Raw genomic sequence first — 19,377 nt, forward strand, 5'->3', positions numbered from 1 at the left:
ATCTCTGAAACGCCCAGTCTGTCTAGCTTATTCGTTGACAAATGTTAGGCTGGGAAGTAAATGGAAAACATTTAATATCCTCCCAAGAAGTTATACAAGATTTGCACAGCTAAGATAAATTGCTATTTGGTGATGGTCTGTCTGCCTGGTAAGATGATGCTACAGGAAATATGTCTTATAGATGCTCTGTAATTGAATTAATTGGTATAGGGGTAGGAGGTTGTGATGACTATTGACTTAATTGAGTGTAGTCCTCGTGCTCACTCTCAATAGAGGATAAAAAACAATAGTCAGATAACTCACATAAAATAGTGTTGGTTCAGGACCATTTATAGCACAGGGGCCAGAAAGGAGACTTCCTGGTTAAATAAAATAAGTATATTTATCAACGCAAGTGCAATGCTGCCATTTCTTTATTTCCACTGACATGGTACAGAAAGAATCAGAGGCTCAGATTTTAGTTGTGCATTCCAAAAGAACAACATTCATGCCTGATTAAGTAACAGCTCATTACAGTAAAACATCTGTGTGGCCTTTCATCTGGTTGTATATGAGCAGTATGTGTTTCAGGTGTTCACCGTTATGTCACAGGTTCTCTTTCAGGAAATCACAGGAAAAAAATGATATGCATGTCAAGAGTCTGGCAAGAAAAAAAAAATGAAGCGCTCAAATGGCAAACAGATTGCTTAGATGTTTTAAGCTTGTGCAAACTAGCCTACAAACCCTCTTTTCATCGTCTTACCTTTGTAAAAACACATGAAAAAATAAACATGTGGAACAGAGTTGCTAAGACAGTGGATTACACTTGCAAAACTGTCAGGCAGGCACCTATTTGATGTATTTTTGCAGGTGACAGAGAGTCACATATTTATGAGTTGCTACAAATATGACCACAGGCAACTTATTACAATGGGCCATTTTTAACCCTCAGTAACCCACATTCATGAGGTGCATAAAACCACTCCCATAGTAAACAAGAGGGAGAAGCTACCGGCATTAAAAAGACTTAAGATGAGATTTGTGTCTGTAGTTTCTCTTGAAGACTGCAGGCAGGCAAACTGTCCACTGACATAAACTGGTAAAAATGAACAAAAATTGCTTACAGGTTTGCCATTTTGCCATAATTTAATCACAAATAATGTACAAAATTTGAGTGCAACAATAACCCTTAAATAAGGCCCAGATGATTATATTGCCTCAGCTTTTTAAAGGCTTTTACACACACTGCATGCTTGGTCTTATGATTCAGTCAAATCAACAGCAAAGAGAAAACTTTGGTTTCATGACCTATGACTGCTCCTCCTCATGATATTGGAACGGGGTCTTTTATTGAATACACATAGTCAACTCTTCCAGAGTCTCCAAGTCTTTGTTTGGAGTACCCATTCCTGCTGAAGTTAATACTTCCTTAAAAAGTTGCCATGTTGGTACAATTTGCTATATATTATGGTTTAAACATAACAAGTAAAACCATGCAAACATGATGGGGGCACTAAAGCAGAGATTAAAGGAAGATGCATTCCCCTTTTTAAGATATGTTGCATTCATTCTTGTTGATTATACAATTAAAACTGTTTCCAACTGCATGTAAAAGGTAATCATTCCAAGTTATACTGCATGTTAATATTCTGCCTGCTGCTGCTTAAGTAATTTGATTTCCAGCTAATGACTATCTGGATTTACAATGCTTCTGAGAAATCCCCAACAAATGGTAGAATAATGCATCTCTAGACAAAAGGCAACAAAAGCTACAGTGTTGAGCCTTTTTATAGGGACCCTGATCCAGGATCATAGGTCAGGTCACAGTACCAATGTCTTCACTGTGACTCAGCAGGCACCCTGGTCTCAGATCAGCACCCCTGTTTAAGGAAACACTAAGTAGAGAATTATAGCTGGTTCCCTGTCAGTTAAACCTGTGGCCCCTTTGGTCAACAAGTCTCATATGAAAAAAGAAAATGCATATCATAAACATGCAACGTGTTTTCTGGTTATTTAAAACAAGCAAACTTACTTTAAGACAAGCCACTCAAACGACTTATTCATTCAGGAACAGTTCTTTGCATTCTTTTCTCCGTTGCTACAGAGTACCTGATGCATGGTCAGACACGTTTTTTTCCCAGTTTAAACAAGAATTAATGATGACAGAAACTCCGTTTGATAGAATTAATATGCAGTGGCTGGGAAAAAGTAGTAATGCCCTTGATATCAACTACACATCAGTTTGTACAGAAGTCCAAATCATTAAACAACTGCTCCGGGGCCCAAATGTGCAGCTAAAACTGCTTACAAAGACATACATGATGATGAAAACATGGTCTGTTGATGGGTCTAAAGAACACAGTGAATGTTTTCACAAGGAAATATAACTGAGCATTTTACATCAGAAAATGGATTTTACGTAGAGGTCAAATGAAAGCTCTGTTTCTATTAAAATACAGCTTTAAAGACAGTCTTTAAGTTTTTCTTTTTTCCACTGATTTGATCCCTTTTTATATTACAGTATGGGTGTTCAATTGGTTTTATGAGCTTCGGCACACAGAAAGTATTCTGTTTCATTGTTTTCATTCCCCCAAAAAATATGTAATCAAATTTGTCTGCTTTTAACTCCAGGTCTGGTACAGGTTCAAAACGTGGTATTCTTCAGCCAGAATATGTAGACATGAAAAAAAGAAACTCTGCCTATAAAGAGGCATTGAAAACAAAAGAGTGGGCGATGAAAATCGGAGGGCAATTAGATGCATGTATTGTTGTTGCTTTAAGGGAGTCTCCTTAATCCAGTGCTTCTCCTAAATTTTTTCAAATGTATCTTTTTGCTCCTCCTGCTGCACCTCGTTTACTTCTTCTCCGCAATTTCTCGTTTGACTTCTGCTACATAATTGTGATCCTTTCCATGAGCCACCTCCATGATGGCAACTGCCTGGAGACAGAAACAAAATAAAATAATAAATAAAAATGATTTGGAGTTATCAAATTGCAAATGTAAGATGTGGTTATTTCCCAACACATTTGTACACCTCAGGACATGGCAATGAATGACTATCAAGATGTTGAACAAGATACTGACTCACTTCAAACCTCTAAACTTCCGACTGTAGAAGCCTTTCACAGCTCATTTATCTCCTGCTCCATTTTCTTCAGAGTCTACAGTATTTCCTGCCTTCACTTTGCCAACCATTAATATCCCAACTGGCCAGATGTCTGTAAACTTACTTTTTTCAGAGCTCTGACTCCCTGTTTCTTCTTCTCCAGCCCCAAATACAGACGTCCCAGTTTCAGATACATAGACGCCACATTCAGAGAGTAGGCCGGGTAGTGAACACTGTGGAGAGAATGTAATTTATTCAACAGGCCAAGTAGTGAATGTGAGAGAAACAAGATATAGTCTATAATTAATGTTACAATGGGTTTTGTTGTAGTGCTACAAAAATGCAAAGTGTGTCAAGCTGGAAAGTACAACTATATAAATTATATAGTGGATGTGGCAGAGTGTTGTGGACCACAGAGTGAAAATAGAGTGTGAGTGAGAGTGCACTGAAGGAACACAATACAACATGTTGTGTGAAGGTGGGACAGAGAACGCTTCAGGGGAAAATAAGTTGTACTGTATTTTGTAAATTATGAAGCCAATAAAACATGAAGACCATTGTGAGCAGCGGAGTATAGTTGAAGCAAATTATTAAAAAAACTAAAATAGGAATTAAAATACTCATTCTTACTATATTCTGGACAAACTCATAGAGGAGTGGAGAAAATCTCATTACAAAACTGGGTTGTCTTATTCTACAGTGCTTTATTATGGCCTCTGTACTGGGATTGTCTGACAATAGTGCGGTTACAACTGACTGACTTCCTTTACAATGATCTATTGTAATTCATGTATTTATTGTGATTACTGTCTCACTGCAGACCCGGCAAAGATAAATTCACCTGTATGGATGAATGATCTTCTCCCCGTAGCTCATAGCTCCGTCCCAGTCTTGCATGTAGAGACAGACACCCATGGCCTGATACATCATGTGCAGCATGTAAACGTTGGTGTCTGCAAATATAGCTCCCATCTTCTCCTGGCTAAGCTCACACATCTCCAGCAGCTCACTAGGGGGTGCAAGAGAGTCAAGGAATAATGACACAAACTTTGAAGAGAAAGAAGAGGAGGCTCGGAAGTAAAAGGTTGTCCTTGATGAAGAAAGACAAACTGTCAGACTGAGAGGGAAAAACACTAAGGTAAGAGAAAATAGAAACAAGAGAGAGTGAATAAATACAAGTATAAACTCAGGAAGAGGATATTCTTGTAGTGTTTGGCCTTCCTGAACTCCTCGATGACATTCTTGGCATAACGGATCATAGATCGGATTTCTTCTGGCTCTGGTGGAGAACTCAGCTTCTTGATCTCCATTTTTGCTTTGTCCTAGAAAGAGATGGAAAGGAAGGACATATGAAACAGGTGTATGGTAACAAGACACTCAAAAGCTTTAAAAAGGAGTTATGTTAAAGGAATTGCAGGACAATAAAGCCTTTTAATAATAACAGTTTTAACGCTAGCCGCGTCCCAATTGTACACACCCATCTTGACCGGTATGTAGTTCTAGACCTAAACTATACATAGTGGTAGACATGTTGGCACATGTCTGTTATCATTTCCTGCCAAAAATGGAGAATGAATTATTAACCACCATACACCTAAAAGGTGATCAAGTTGTTTGACTTACAATACACCACAGTGAAAACCACACGAAAGTGTGAACTTGCAGTATTTCTCCAACAGACAGCACAGACTGAAGAAGATGAGCGATTTCTTGTATATTCCTTACGTCAACAATGCAAAAAGGTTACCTACATTCTATATATTAAAGAAATGATTTGGAAAAAACGACATGAGGGCGTATGAGCTTCAGAGAGACCAGCCAACAGTACCTTAGACTTGGTTGTGCACTCGGTACACTGGCATGTGAAGAAGTAGGAATCTAACAACCTCTCTTTCCTGTCCTCTGTTGGATAGAGCAGGTCTATGTAGCTGTTAAAGACCTACAGAGAGAGAGGGAGATAATCATGCATCAATTAAAATAACTGGATTTATTCCTGACTGTTTAGGGTCTCAGAAATTGCTATGACTAAGAAGCATCTTCGAGGCTAGATGAGTACAGTGATTACGTACCTCATCTCCGGGGTTTATCTCTTGGACAGCTCTGACCTCAGCCAATGTGCCTTTATAGGTCACTATGACATTAGGACTGCAGCTGTGATTCATCAGTGCTACACTAGAAGGAATAAAGGGAAGGAGGAGAAGCACAAAAAGGTTTAAAAATAAATTGGAATTGGAAGCTTGAAGACGTTGTGACGACACTGATTATGAAACATTTTTTAATTAACCAAGTGAATCATAAGCAACTGAGATATGTAATGATTAAAATTGTTTAATAATGAGAGAGCGGGAAAGGAAGTGCCCTGAGGGGGAGACTGACTATGCATGTAAGGAGACAGACAGATAGATAAGAGGGAGGAACTGCAAGACATGATCATTTAATTTCATATGCAACATGTTGACAAACACTATCATTTCCAACTTTATCAATAGAGTAAAACACACCGACGAAAGGAATGAATGGAATGAACTGCTGAACGATGATGATGTGTTGACATGGACTACTCACTCAGGAAAAACAGCTGATCCCAGATGGGAGAGCTCTTCGTCCTCTATGGTGAAACCATTACAGTTAACCTGGAGACACGAAGAAAAGGAAACATGAGAGAGAAGGAGAGACAGAGCAAGAAAGAAGGAAGGGAAGACACAAACAAACAGGTGGAGACAGCGACAGAGAACGGCATGGTGGGTAATATGATATAACAACTGGCATCAGCCTCCACCAACATGTGCTGGAACCCCCCCTCTGCTAAGAAGGAGGAGGAGGAGGAAGATATCCCGTAGTGGAGATTAAATGCAGCTGTGAGATGAAAAGCCATCGAGGCCGTTGGTGTAGCTTGGAGAACCAAGGTGACAGCAGTACTGATAGACGGACCTAATTGAAGAGCTAACCGCTGTAGAGCTAAACAGACAGGACCTGTGTGTGTGTGTGTGTGTGTGTGTGTGTGTGTGTGTGTGTGTGTGTGTGTGTGTGTGTGTGTGTGTGTGCGTGTGTGTGTGAGATACAGATCCTGGTTTCACTTAAACATGTGCTTCAGTGCTAAAGTGAAAGACACCTCGTGATGATGTGAGGGGAAGAAGATAAAAAGATGAACACGAGCAGGCATTAAGCAAAAATGAGAATAAGTAGAGTGCACATAAACACAATGTATTTGCACATTGTGTGTCTGAATGTTTTGTATAATGCAACTCGAGAAAGTTCAACAACTGTCTATATGTCCTTACCAATCACATGACAGTAAGAGACTACACCCAACCTAAACTCCTGGATCCTCCTAGAAAATGAAGGTTTTTTTTTTATCAGTGGATTTCTAGGTGGGAGGACGTAGTTTTACCTGTGCAAAGAGCTCCGTGAGAGCCTGTTCATCGGGAAGGTCACTGATGTGTCTGGAGTAGAAGTGGTGCAGCGCTGCTATGTCTGTCTGGTTCATCTCGTCCTTCTCACTGTCCATCTTATCTAAATCTGGAAAAAGGCAATAAAAAACGGACAATAACAGAATAAGAGACAATAAATACAGACAAGAATGGAATGAAAGAACAAAGATTAAAAAAAGGGACAGAGAGAAAGAAAGAGTTTGGCTGTTTGTGATGTACATTGGAGCCTTATTGAGCCAATAGCTAGACTTAAGTCTTTTAGTTTGTGTAAGAGGTAGTGCTTCACTTTTAGAGAAGAGGGATCACTAAAAAGGGAAAATATGGACGAAACAATAAAGACAAGAGATAAAACATAAAGTTGACTATTCATCCAGAATTACATCAGTATGTATATTGTTGTTGTTGATTCAAAGAAAACCCATTTAGTTTTGGCAGCAGGTGTAGAATATACTACTGCTATAAACCATGTGTCATGGTCAGTCAAACACAGACGTATGCATGCACATACACACACACACAGTCACACACACGGACAGACAGTCTGGTGGCAGCAGGCAGCAGCTGGCCACTGATTTGCTTTGTGTGCATGAAAAACAGGTGTGAAGGTTAATTCTGTGACAATCCTCTGATGACACATTTGAGGCTGCAAACACAGCTCAGACTAAATGATAAAACCAAATGGAGCAGAGAAAAAAAGAGTTTGTAGTCACTTACATGAAGCAGACTTGTTTTTGTTTGTTTTGACAAATACACTCTTTTATCCACTTACAGTGTATGAAAATGCAAAAACATACCAATTTAAAATTGGACAGAGTTTAGTTTCCTTGCTGTCACGGGGCTTTGGAGAAAATATGTTAACACTTCTTCTCAGTACAAACACAGACTCCCAAAGAAGAGGGTTGAGTGCGTTGCCCAAGGGCACAGTGGCAGTCGTTTTTAAAGGAGGGTAGCGAACATGAAATTACAGCACCCAGAATCTTGGGATTTAAATCCCAGAGCTCTGCAGACTTTGAGTGAATAAAAAGAGACAGAATCAGGACTGGAGGCTACAGCAGAGGATATTAATAGACACACTGCTATAACGGAGGAGACACAGAAAAATCACTCAAACACACACACACACACACATATACACACACACACACTGTGTAACTAAAAAATGCACACAAATGTAACTAAACATACATGCTCATGTATTCATACACGCACACACACACACATCTACTTACGGGATTCAAACTCTGTGAGCAGAAGCAGCCTTTCTGAAGGGGTGCGCTCTGTTGTGACTCTCTGCAACATGAGAGTCATTTTAGTCAAAATAGCAAAATCATAAAAATCATCTTTATTATAGCAAATTGTTTAAGACTTTCAAGCCAATTAAGAAGTCAACAGAGAGCTATAACAGTACAGCAGCTGCTGAGCACAAAGGGACGAGAGCAGCACTGGCTTCAGGAGCAACATGTTCACATTGCAAAAGTATAGTTTGCTTTGATGTAACTGTTCATCACCTTTCTGAACTGTAATACAAGACTAGCAAAGACATGACAAACATGATACTCCTATCACACCACTCATGCAAAAGCATACAAATGAAGCTGAGATCAGTTAAGTCGTTGCATCGCTGCTTCTGCGGCTCTCAGCTTATTATCAGGCGAGCCACTAAAATTATTTGACTCTTTATGTTATTTAAAGTTTTTTTAAATGCATTAAACTTTGCGTTAATATTCTCACACAGCATGTTGAAACATTTACCTGTTTCATGATGATTCGAGCCACCAGTCTGACGGTCTCTGATGGACACCAGTTTTCCCCGTAGGCACACATAGCTACACACTCCAGCTTATGCATGGACCAATCGCCTCTCTGTATAAATACACACACACACACACATAAAAAGAAGAAGAATTACAACTACAGTTAGTAAAACCCACCAATATTACGGCAAGTGATATTTACGGCCATTCAACAGGACAATACATGAGAGAGACAAAAAGCAAGAATGTGAGAGGAAAAGAGAGAATAAATGAACACAATGGATGACTAATTATTTTACCATCACAAAGCAAATTATCCTGAAGTGCAACGAGTATGTTTTGTGCCATTAAACCAAACTAGACAGAAGCAGAGGGAGGACAGACCAAGTTGTCATAGCAACAGCAGTGTGACCCTATGAACTCTCCGTCTTTTGCTGGCTGCATCCTGCATTTTGCTCTGCTGCAGTGGTTCTCAATGTGTGGTCCAAGGTCCGGAGGTCGGTCACAAAAACAATTAAATGAATAATATTTTTTTACTCTACGGTGGTACCAGTTAAGCTAAATGCTCATCTTTTGTCGCTACAAGTGTGGATGAACACGAAAGACTCAATGTGACACAAAAAAAGAAGTAACCTGCTAAATTGGTAAACTTCTAAAAAAATACTCATAGGCTTGGTCTTTGCCTTTTCTCACTCTCTCAGTCCTTCAATTAGAAAATAGCAGGAATAAGATCAATACAAATGAGGACTAAAAAAGATACTTTAAACTGGCACACATACTCGCACCAAAAACTACAAGCCCTTCATGAAAGTGCAAAAAAAAAGAAGCAGAAAAGACTCTTACCTGACAGTCAACATTGCAGTAGTAGGACTGCTTACATTTGCCACACTTAAAAAGGTCTTCTCTCCTGTAATGACATGAAGACAAAACGGGTTCCATCATTACAGCTGAGATAACTGGGCCGGAGTAACATTTTGCATGTAGGATTGAATTGGATGCATCTACATGAAATAACAGGCTGCACATCTTCATCTGTAGAGACATTGACGTGGGACTAAATAGATTTTTTTCTGACATAACTCTTTTCCCACTATATTTAGATACAAGGTATATTTATCGTTAAACTGATGACGTAAGAGAGTCTTTCAGGTTTGTTTCAGTCATGTGACAGAAGGTGGAAACACAAACGCACAAAGCACTAGTTCAAACATCAACATCAAGTTAATTAGTTGCCAAAACTTTAATATCATTCATAACCACTCCATCTGCATTAGAAGAAGACTTTCCAATTATATTCCTAGCTATTTCTATATATATTTCCAGTCAAAAAAGGTCTGATTAAAGAACACTAATACAAAAAGAGACAGCATGTTGAAGACTGTACATGAGCAAACATACACACGTCCTTCACCCAACACACACATGCACCCCCGATCTTCTCATCTCTTGGCTCCTCCTCTCTTGGGACACATGGACAACTATAATTAGCAGCCTAACCTTTTACTGCTCTACAAACGTTAACAGCAGCTTGAGTAGGAGGCACATGTGCATGAAAGTGTGTGAAAATCAGTGAAGTGCTTCTTTAAATGAACATAATACCTGTGATCAGTGGTGGAATGTAAAGAAGTACATTTACTCAAGTATTTAAGTACAAATTCAAGGTATTTGTACTTTGTACTTGAGCATGTCCATTTAATGTTACTGAATATTTCGACTTCACTCCAATTCAGAGGGAAATGTTGTACTTTCTACTCCATCACACTCATTTGATAACTTAAATTACTCATTACATTGCAGATTAATACAAAATACAACTCAACAAACAAATTATGATATATTAATCTAAATTAAGATACACAGCAGTGTGCAGAGTAGCAGATCCTCCTTCATCAGCTACAACAGTGAAGTGATGGATGAATGAATGAATGAATGAATGAATGAATGAATAATCATAATTCAGTAACATATGACGCTGAAATGGGTCATTCTGCACAATGAATACTTTCATTTTAATCCTAATACTTGTATCCTTTTACTTGAGTGTCATTTTAAATGCAATACTTGTAACAGAGTATGTCTGTACTGTGGTATTACAACTTCTACCTACAGTACCAGTCAAAAGTTTGGACACACCTTCTCATTCAGTGGTTTTTCTCTATTTTATTTTTTTGAAGATTAATATTGAAGACATCCAAACTATGAAGGAACACATATGGAATTATGTGGTAAACAAACAAATGCTCAACAAACCAGAATATGTTTTAATTTTAGATTCATCAAAGTAGTTGAATGAGAAGGTGTGTCCACACTTTTGACTGGCACTGTAAGTAAAGATCTGAATGCTGCCTGTGATTATGAGTAGCCTATTTAAGACAGTATGCCATCATACTCATAGACTCATCAGTAAAGCTATAGGAAAGCAGGGTTTATCAAAACAAAACAATGAATGTTTGCACGAGTCTGCAGTGCAACACACTAGTGCTGCAGCGTCAGTCAGGTGAGCTGCACTGACCCATTTAAATGTCTGCAGCAGCTATGTGTGCATGTCCAGAGGAGCTAACAGAGCTAGGTGAGGAGGTCGTTCAACCGGACACACCACTCACTCTGTTCTGCTTTAAGCTGGACTGACAATAAAACACACCAGCATGGAGGTACAGTAACTGTCACGTGGTTTCCCCCCCACCAGCTGCTCCAGAGAGGTGAGACTTTACCTGGTGAAGCAGTTCTCGCATTGCGCGCCCCTCTCGTTCACCGTCAACACGTACGAGTACGCAGGGCACGCAAACACCAGCTCCCCCACCGCGAAGTGCCTCACCGCCCGCAGGCCCCGTCCGCTGCCCGGGCTCAGGAACCTCTCCGTCCCCTCTATGCCTTCGTTCGTCATGGTAGTTTTACTGTTGCGTTCACGGTTCTTCGCTCGGATACCACCGAGCACCACCTGTGTCTGCAGGGTTGCTCTGAGCCTTGTGTCCGGAGCCCCGTCGTCTTCTTCTCCGGTGCTCTCGGGCCGGTGTGGCTCTCATCGCCCCCTGCTGGAGAGGCGACTAGTGTACAGGTGTGTGTATAGTGAAGTACAGTGAAATGGCATGTAGGCCTACTGATGGACTGTCAGGGGTGGAAGAAGTATTTAAAAAGTACGAGGAACACACTGGGGAAATACTTCACTGCAAGTAAAAGTTATGCAATCAAGAAGTAGTCATTGTGCAGTAAAATAGTCCCTCTCCACTATTATGTATGGTGTTCCTGTATTAATAATACTCTTGCATTGATGTGTATGTTTCATTTTATTGCTGAAGAAGATTGTGCTTATTTTTAACTACTGCTCGACGATGCATCATTCTCTAAAGATCATTATGTTTTTCGCGTCACTGTCGTGTGAGAACCACGTATCTCTAAGAGGATTTTTTTTTCTTGATATCAGATAAACAGTCCTGTTTTCAGCTTTGTGATCATGCCTTTTCAAGCGGATCCAAATGTTATTTTTTAAATTGTTTATTAAGCTTAAGAAGTTCAATTTTCTCAAACCTTAAAGGAACACTTAAATGTACCTAGTTACATTCCACCACTGTGCACTAGCTGTCTGCACTGATATGGAAAACAATTGACGATAAACTTACCTTGGCTGCTCTAATTTTTCCTGCCATTATGTTGGTTTGTGAGATTGTGTCCCTTCTAATTTGACCTTGCCTATGTCTTCTGTCTAATGTTGTGTGATTCTATGTTGTCATGTTTTAACTGTCTGTTTCCACCTTCTTTTGCCAGTTCTAAATTTTACATGTTGTGGGTTTTTTTTATGGCTAATTTAACATCTGGCCAAGGGACAACAAGATGGAAAAAGATCCTTCTTTAAATAATAAAGTTTCACAATACATGTAAAACACATTTTTCATTGGAGGTTATGCAGATAATGATCCAGCTCCACAACTGTATAACTGTGAGAACTGAAACAGACCAACTCGATATATACTCTGGGTATGTTTGTGTTTTTGTACAGTATCTATCGTGAGCTTGCACCATCGACCACTGAAGGAAACCAAAATACTCAACACAGTTTTTATATATATAAATGCATTTATTTAAGTTAATCAGTTCTCCTCATTCAAAGTTGAATTTCTGCAGTATCTATAAAACAGGGGACAGTTAGAAGCGCTGTACAGTCTGACAACAAAACTAGGAACCGCAGCTGAGTACACTGTGTATATATGTACATACTGTACACACACTGATGTAGGTATATACAAAAATATACACTTTTACATGTCACCCACCACTGTCGTTCCATGAAGCCACTCTCCTCTTAGAAAACACATCATCACCCCTTTATTTCCTTGATTACTATTTCACCTTTTTATCTGTCATTACTGGTCGATGAGACTCGTACAGTATTTTCTCTCACATGTGTTAAGTCCCTCTTATGCCCGGACTCACGCACAACGTTACAGTCACTCGTTGAAAAAGATGCAGGAGCTTAAGCGGTCCTGAGCTGGATGTCTCAGCAGGGCTTTTCACATATCAGAGAGGGCTCTTCTGTTAATCCTCAAAGGGGATTTAAGGTGGGCTGAAGGGGGAAGACATCCCTCTTGTTAGGACAAACATGACATAACTCTGCTCCTTGGTTGAGGGAAAAGCTGAGAGAACAGAAAGCTTGACCTTTACACCGCCTTTAGAATAAAGCCATTGATTGTTTTCTTTCAAAACACAGTGAGTATGAATAAAGTCCTACTGGCTCAGTGGGGAAGACGCTCTTAATAACTGACCGGTGTTCAGTGATACGCCCCTTTTTAATGCTCACAAAGATGCCCGTATATAAGACGGACACCAGATAAGCAGCTAAGAGAGTCCTCGTCCCGGCGTATCCTGCAGGTCTAACGGAGACTGGGAAGAAGAATGAAATACACAACATGTACTATCTGCAAATGTGCAATGAGATCTCTACGTCTCATTCTACATTTCTGAAGACTTTTTAACCCTTCTCATTCTTCCTCACACAGAGAAAAACAGGAAGGAAAACTTTGGCACATTGTGCTAAAGATGTAAACATTTAATCATCCAATCAAAATGAGGCGCTGGACTACTTAATTATTACAGTAATTTCCTCCGCGCATAAAATAGAAATAATGAAAAGTAAAATAGCAATCTTTTAACTTTCAACAAAAGAATAAGACTGGTTTAAAAGAAAAAAGGCTTTAAAATAACATATCTGAACCGTTGTAGCAATGGTCGCTGAGGTGTTTGCAGTTTGGTTTTCATGCCTGCTCGGTTTGCGCTGCATGTTTACAGTTTTATGACAAAAGAAAAAGTAAGACAAAAAAATAAAAATGTCTGAAACTCCAGTTGGTTCATTGTGAATCAGAAATGTACTACTTTGAGTCCCTTTTTCTTTCTTGTTCTGATTCTGTACTTGTTGACCACAATAAGTGTGACAATAGAGGGCGCTGTACACCACAAAAAAAAACAAAAAACATAACAGAGAAGGGACAGATACTTTTGAAAAAATACCTTCTAGTATGGGGTTCTCCTCAAAAATGTTTAAGCGTCACAATTTGACAACAAATGTTAATACTTGAGGATTGCCAAACAGTTTGATGTCAAAAAGATATCAAGTTAGGAGACAATATTTGTGTACTACCCAAACTCTTTCAAACATATGTGAGATGTAAAGGAATTATAAAAAAAAAAAAAAAAAAAATGATAGTACCTACAGCCGACATCAGAAGAAATCCCCAACCTCAGACCTGCTTATCATCAAGTTTACACCCATCAGGCTCAAAAAGCGGTTGTCATATGCTGCAGTTCACCAAAGCCTCTGATCTGACTGCAGATACTGTTTGGATGCTCAATTGAGGACATTTAACACCATAATATCAATTAGCTACTAAAATAATTGATTTGCAACATTCTTAAGAAATTAAGATAGAACTTAGAATGTTTCAGACTTTTTCTGCAATTTCTAAACAGAATGTTACTTTTCCAATACTTGTTGGAAAATCCATCTCCTGCTTAACATGAATTCTAACTGAAACCTTAAATCTGGTTTGGGCCCCTTTAGTCTGGTCACCATGGCAACATAAACATTGTACTCATATCTAGGCTCACCCTGGGTTCTGCCCTCATCGAACCCAGGGTGTGCCTCGCACCACAATGCAGCGACCTATCAAGTCACAAGATAGGCTTTTCAACCAGCTGCAGTCTAGGCGGACCTTCTGAAAACCGCTCCTTCTGCTTACAGTCATGTGAATGATTAAGATAAGGCAAACATCAGTAACAAGGAACAAAATGGCAGTAAAACAAACAAAGTGATCAAACAGAGGATGAAAAAGTATCAGACAGCACATTAAGCATGAACAGCTGTCTTTGTCCGTTTTGGTAACACAGTAAAACAAAGAAATCAATATTTAGAGGCAAAGATGAGAATGTGAGAGATGGAGAGAGAAATATTGAGAAACAGAGAGGAGGTTTGACATTAAATAACATTTGAGGCTGTAACTTCCTCCTTGAATAAACTGAGGAATAGATGTGATTTTTATAATCCATTTCTGTTGAACAGTACTGTATATTGGTTGTGATGAGTCACTCCAAATTTAATTCCAACCAATTTCCCCAAACTATACCACCATTACTCGTCAGTGACTAACAGTACAGGGGATCATAGCAGTTAAGACAAACCCATGTGGAAGCCAGGGAGAGGCTAGTGTTGCAAAGATGCACAACAGGCATCAGGTGTTGAACTAAAGCAAGCAGGTACATGTACTGTAAATGGTTTCAGTAACACTTTCAGGTAACAAAAAAGGAAGTGTCACAATGCTGTTTGGTGACACTGAAATATTGTTCCACAGTATAAAGTAACTCTCCAAAATAAACAAGAAGTGATCTCAGTTGTACTTTGCATCAGCCAAAACTGAGCAGCCCTGCTTGTGCAATCAGAAAAACCTCCTCACCTCCAGCAGAAGCACAGTGAAGACAAACAGTAAAACCTTGTTTATTGCAGTTTTAAACTTCTGAGCAGATGGCTCCTCTAACAGGCACAATGAAGAGGGGAAAAAAAACATGTTGATGGGAACCAGTTCTGACCGAGTGCAAAGTTCGCTGCACTTATTTACTTCTGGTGACTAGTAGTTCTCTTGAATACCTATGTTGAATACACTTCCTGTAAGTCGCTTTGGATAAAAGCGTCTGCTAAATGACTGTAATGTAACTGTGGGAGCTGGTTTGGTGATGCACACAGCTAGATGGAGCTTTTCAGAACACATTGTGCATGCACGTTTTATACAGTTTGACTACAGCCAGGAAACCGTTTCTTTTTGCATGACAACTATCGTCAGACTGGAATAAGCAAGGTTTTACTCTTGTCAACAAGTGGGACCTTGTCGAAAATGGTAGCCACATATGAGCGCTGGTGTTTACTTCTATTGCCATGCAAGAGCAGGCAAGTGCATGTTGAACGTATATTATAAATGGTACAGTTATCCTTTTGCAGCCACCTGTTACCTCTAGGAAAATAGCTGCAACATTAACTCCAGTTTGGATGTGATTATTAGACAGTAACCTTCCTAATAATGGCAATATTAGACAAAGGCAAAAAGTTATCGGTGCAGGAAGAGAAGATGTTTAAACTGAGCTGCTCCACAGGGAGCCGTTAGAGAGCAGCGAGAGTATGTAAAGAAAGAACTCTTTTTAATCACTCATATGGTATTCCTGAAACACAAAAACATCCATTTGAAATTTGGTTCCATTTCTTTTTGACAAAGGTAAACAAAACAAAAAAAGACGATTAAGAGATTTTTTTCTGTGTATTGTTTCTTTAGAGACATAATGGTGTAGAAGTGAAGATGCTGTGGCAGCCAGTGCTACAGTCGGACGACAAACGGTTAATCCTGAGGGGTGGCTTCAAGACACTTCCTGGCCGGCCAAACCAAACCCTTGTCAGGCCCCATCCAAAGCGGAGAAGCTCCTCCCTGGACCCCCTCCCCCTCCCCAAGACACAATCTGTAGGAAAACTGTGTAGAAATCAAAGCAGAAATCACAGCATTCTTCTCTCCACTTTGCCCCTCTTTTCTCTGGTGTTCCTGTGAACAGATGACAGTAAACAAGAGGAGCAGCTCAAGGATTCAAGTCCATTTCCTCCCTTCACATCCTCTACACCACAACATCACCGAAACCAGAACCTGAAACTTCCACATGCCGTTACAGGCTGTAGTTTAGGCCCCGAGCTCTAGTTCGGTGTGGTGACACAAAGAGAGAGAGAGCACCGGAGAGGAGCAACAACACCAACGTCACATTCTTTCAAGGATGAAAAAAACCTCCTGCAAAACCTCCATCAAGAGTTAACAGCAAGAAATAAAAAATATTAATAATAAAATAAAATAATTACAAAGTAAAAAGAGTTCTACCTCACCAGCATTAAAGAAAGTTAAAGAACAAAATTAGCCTCCGGAACCATCAATGAAAAAACACTGAGGTATGTAGTTTGGATGGAAAGCCTCTTCATCGTTTTTTATCCTGGTCATCACTGTCACCATCCATCCACCAAATACAGTCAGTTTCCTGTTTACTCCATTTGGGTCTACAAGCCCCTCCCCCAGTGGGTGTGGCTCTTTGTAATCTTGGGAGGGGTGAGGGTGGGGGAGAGGTGTATAGACATGACTGGCTGCACCTCTGAGGAGGAGGAGGAGGAGGAGGAGGAGGAGGAGGAGGAGGAGGAGCGAGAGGGATCCATTTATCCATCAAGTTTGTCTTTCTCCTCAAGTCTGTTTGCATCTCTTTATCCGCGTCTCAGAGTCTGTTGGTGTCTCTGTCCATTATCCAGCTCTTCCAGGGTTGGTAGCGTCCCCTATGATTGTAAATTCAGGGTGAACTTCCACTGCTGGTTGAGGCTCGGGCTGCAGACCTCCACAGTGAGTCCGCCCATCCTGGCACTGCGGCTGTCCAGACAGAGGTTACTGCCCACGTGACGAAGCTTCGAGTTGGACTCAATCTGCTCCCATTTCTGCAACAATGTCATGACATAAACAGTTTAGAAAAGTTGCAAATGCGCAGTGATGTTTTTTTTTTTATATTTTGCGAGTGAGAGTACAGCTCTGGTAAACAGTCCAAGCAGAGTGGGTGATTTTACCTGTCTGCTGTCGTTCTCTCGACAGCCTTGTAGTTTGATGAGGGAGGCGGACGTTCGGTCGACCACCGTCAGACACAAGTCCATGTGTTTGACTGACTTATCCTTGGTCAGGGCCCACTCCTTTTCAAAAATGGATAAAAACATTAGTATATGCCTACATAATGGGGGTTAGGGATGTCCTGTGCAAACAATGATCTTAGTTGTTTTATATCAACTTGTGGCACATGTTGAAGCTCTGCACATCAAGGGTCAGAAAATCAGTCCAGAAAGAATGCATGATAGCTAAATACTTGTTAACACAGAAAAATAACTGCATCGCAGCTTTCGTTTCTTTCTATTTTTCATTCTATATTTTTAAAACATAAAGTTTGCAAACTTAAACAGGAATTTTAGGCCAACTTTCCTACTTGTGACAACCAGCAAAGACTGACAGTACCAGCAGCAGTAGCTTGGACTTGTAACATCAAATACTAATCAAACAAAGGATTTCTTCATCACAGTGGCTGATCCAGTACGTAGATAAAATGTATGCAAAGCTTTTTACATGAACACATAATATAACTCAACTTGTGTGCACCTTTTGGCCTTTAATAGATGAATCCTGTGACACACTCCCATATGCTATCACCACCAGCACCACCATTTACCCCAAAGGTGTCTTTAGAACAAAGGATTTGACAATCTGACCTGTGTGTGTTGTCGTAACGCTACCTGGTTTCCCCCGGCGTTGTGGCATTCGTAGACACCCACCACGCCGTCGGCAAAATGACCCAGGGTGTCCAGACAGTTTCCTCCTTGCTGCAACGCTCCAAACGCTATGTCCTGGTGGTCTGGGACACTGAACACACACACGAACACGGTGTTGTTAAAATGTTTACTCTAACATGATTGTATCAAATCCATAAAGATATTAAGGGTTTATTATTTAATAGTGTATAGTGGAAGGTAACACTAATCAGGACAGAAGTAGGATGAGCTCAATAGAGAGAACAATGTTTCTGTACCATTTTCTTCTGACAAATAGGAGACTATAACCCAATTACATCTAAAAATTATTAAAATTAAGATCTGTTACATTTATACATTATTAATATCATCCATACAAGTGACAAATTGCAAACCAGCCAAAATTTAACAATGTGCCGGAGGCATAATTACTAGTACGGGTTAGTCATTAGTGTCCCCACCACAGACATTTGTGAGTCTTATTAAAGTATGAAACATTAGATCCCAGCACACAGGAGATCACAGTCACACTGATACCCCTGGCAGAGCGTTGGTCTCTTACAAACTGAGCCCTCATATTACTGAAACTCAGGTGGGAGGTATTCTTCAGTGCCATTTAACTCACATATTACATAATATGCTCTAATTCTCTTACCGTAGTTCAGGGTAGACGTTCTCCAGGTACCATTTGAATGGCTTGCATTCTAATCTCTTCTTCATCTCCAAACGACTCTGGATACTGAGAGAGAGAGAGAGAAAGAGACAGTTAGAGGGTGGCACACTTGTGGTTCTCTAAGCTCTTCCCAACATTGATTAAGTTATAGCCACTCTGTTAGGGCAGATAGTGGAGGCTTAGGGGACAATAACTGCTTAGTCTGGCCCTGGAGGGAGATGACAGGAGTGACCAGCTACACTGTTTGAATGTGAGAGGACTAACTGTTGTGTGGCCTATTCTGGGAAAAGTGGAAAAGGGTGAATAGTCACGCAGCAGCAGCAGTCAGCTATCACACAGATAAAAGTGAAATAACATAGAAAACAAAAAACAATCATGGATCAAAGAATACATGAGGGCCCTGCATGCATGCATGACTAAAACCTATATAACTAGCCTGTTAAATATGGATCCTTGCTCCTCTTTAATGCGTTGCACGTCCATCGTTTTCTTTTGCTTTGACGTATGCTGTCATAATCTAACACTATTCCCTACAGCCTGTCAAATAATTCGGCAGTCTTTTGACTTTTGCCCTCTTTTAAGCCACATTAACTGC

At 40.0% G+C, this 19,377-nt stretch overlaps 2 protein-coding genes across 3 annotated transcripts in view; both read right to left on the reverse strand.

Moving 5' to 3' along the window:
- Positions 1-408: 408 nt before the first annotated feature.
- On the reverse strand, positions 409-11,269 carry smyd2a (SET and MYND domain containing 2a). Its single transcript, XM_054613131.1, has 12 exons — positions 10,983-11,269; positions 9,115-9,178; positions 8,270-8,380; positions 7,747-7,807; positions 6,478-6,605; positions 5,652-5,719; positions 5,156-5,258; positions 4,915-5,025; positions 4,288-4,408; positions 3,928-4,102; positions 3,211-3,319; positions 409-2,917 (listed from the first exon to the last, which is right to left on the reverse strand). The coding sequence occupies exons 1-12, from the start codon at positions 11,153-11,155 to the stop codon at positions 2,834-2,836; spliced, it is 1,308 nt and encodes a 435-aa protein (XP_054469106.1). The 5' UTR covers positions 11,156-11,269; the 3' UTR covers positions 409-2,833.
- A 4,659-nt stretch (positions 11,270-15,928) lies between these two features.
- galnt2 (UDP-N-acetyl-alpha-D-galactosamine:polypeptide N-acetylgalactosaminyltransferase 2) overlaps positions 15,929-19,377 on the reverse strand; it is a 57,545-nt gene continuing 54,096 nt past the window's right edge. The window contains exons 13-16 of one of the 2 annotated variants that reach the window (XM_054608352.1): positions 18,765-18,848; positions 18,071-18,221; positions 17,384-17,503; positions 15,929-17,257 (exon numbers count right to left, since the gene is read on the reverse strand). In XM_054608352.1, the coding sequence (XP_054464327.1) occupies positions 17,102-17,257; positions 17,384-17,503; positions 18,071-18,221; positions 18,765-18,848 (511 nt within the window). In that variant the 3' untranslated portion in view covers positions 15,929-17,101. The remainder of the gene's footprint in view (positions 17,258-17,383; positions 17,504-18,070; positions 18,222-18,764; positions 18,849-19,377) is intronic. The other variant, XM_054608353.1, reaches the window with a different exon arrangement.

Source organism: Anoplopoma fimbria, chromosome 2 (assembly GCF_027596085.1).
Source record: "Anoplopoma fimbria isolate UVic2021 breed Golden Eagle Sablefish chromosome 2, Afim_UVic_2022, whole genome shotgun sequence".
NCBI lineage: Eukaryota > Metazoa > Chordata > Actinopteri > Perciformes > Anoplopomatidae > Anoplopoma > Anoplopoma fimbria.

Bases quoted from the DNA above. Each gene is read 5' to 3' on its own strand.
- smyd2a (XM_054613131.1), bottom strand. From the start codon at position 11,155: ATGACGAACGAAGGCATAGAGGGGACGGAGAGGTTCCTGAGCCCGGGC. The intron at 8,381-9,114 runs GTAAGAGTCTTT...GTATTTATACAG, and splicing joins ACTGCAATGTTGACTGTCAG to AGAGGCGATTGGTCCATGCA. The intron at 5,720-6,477 runs GTAAAACTACGT...TCGTGTCTCCAG, and splicing joins TCACGGAGCTCTTTGCACAG to GTTAACTGTAATGGTTTCAC.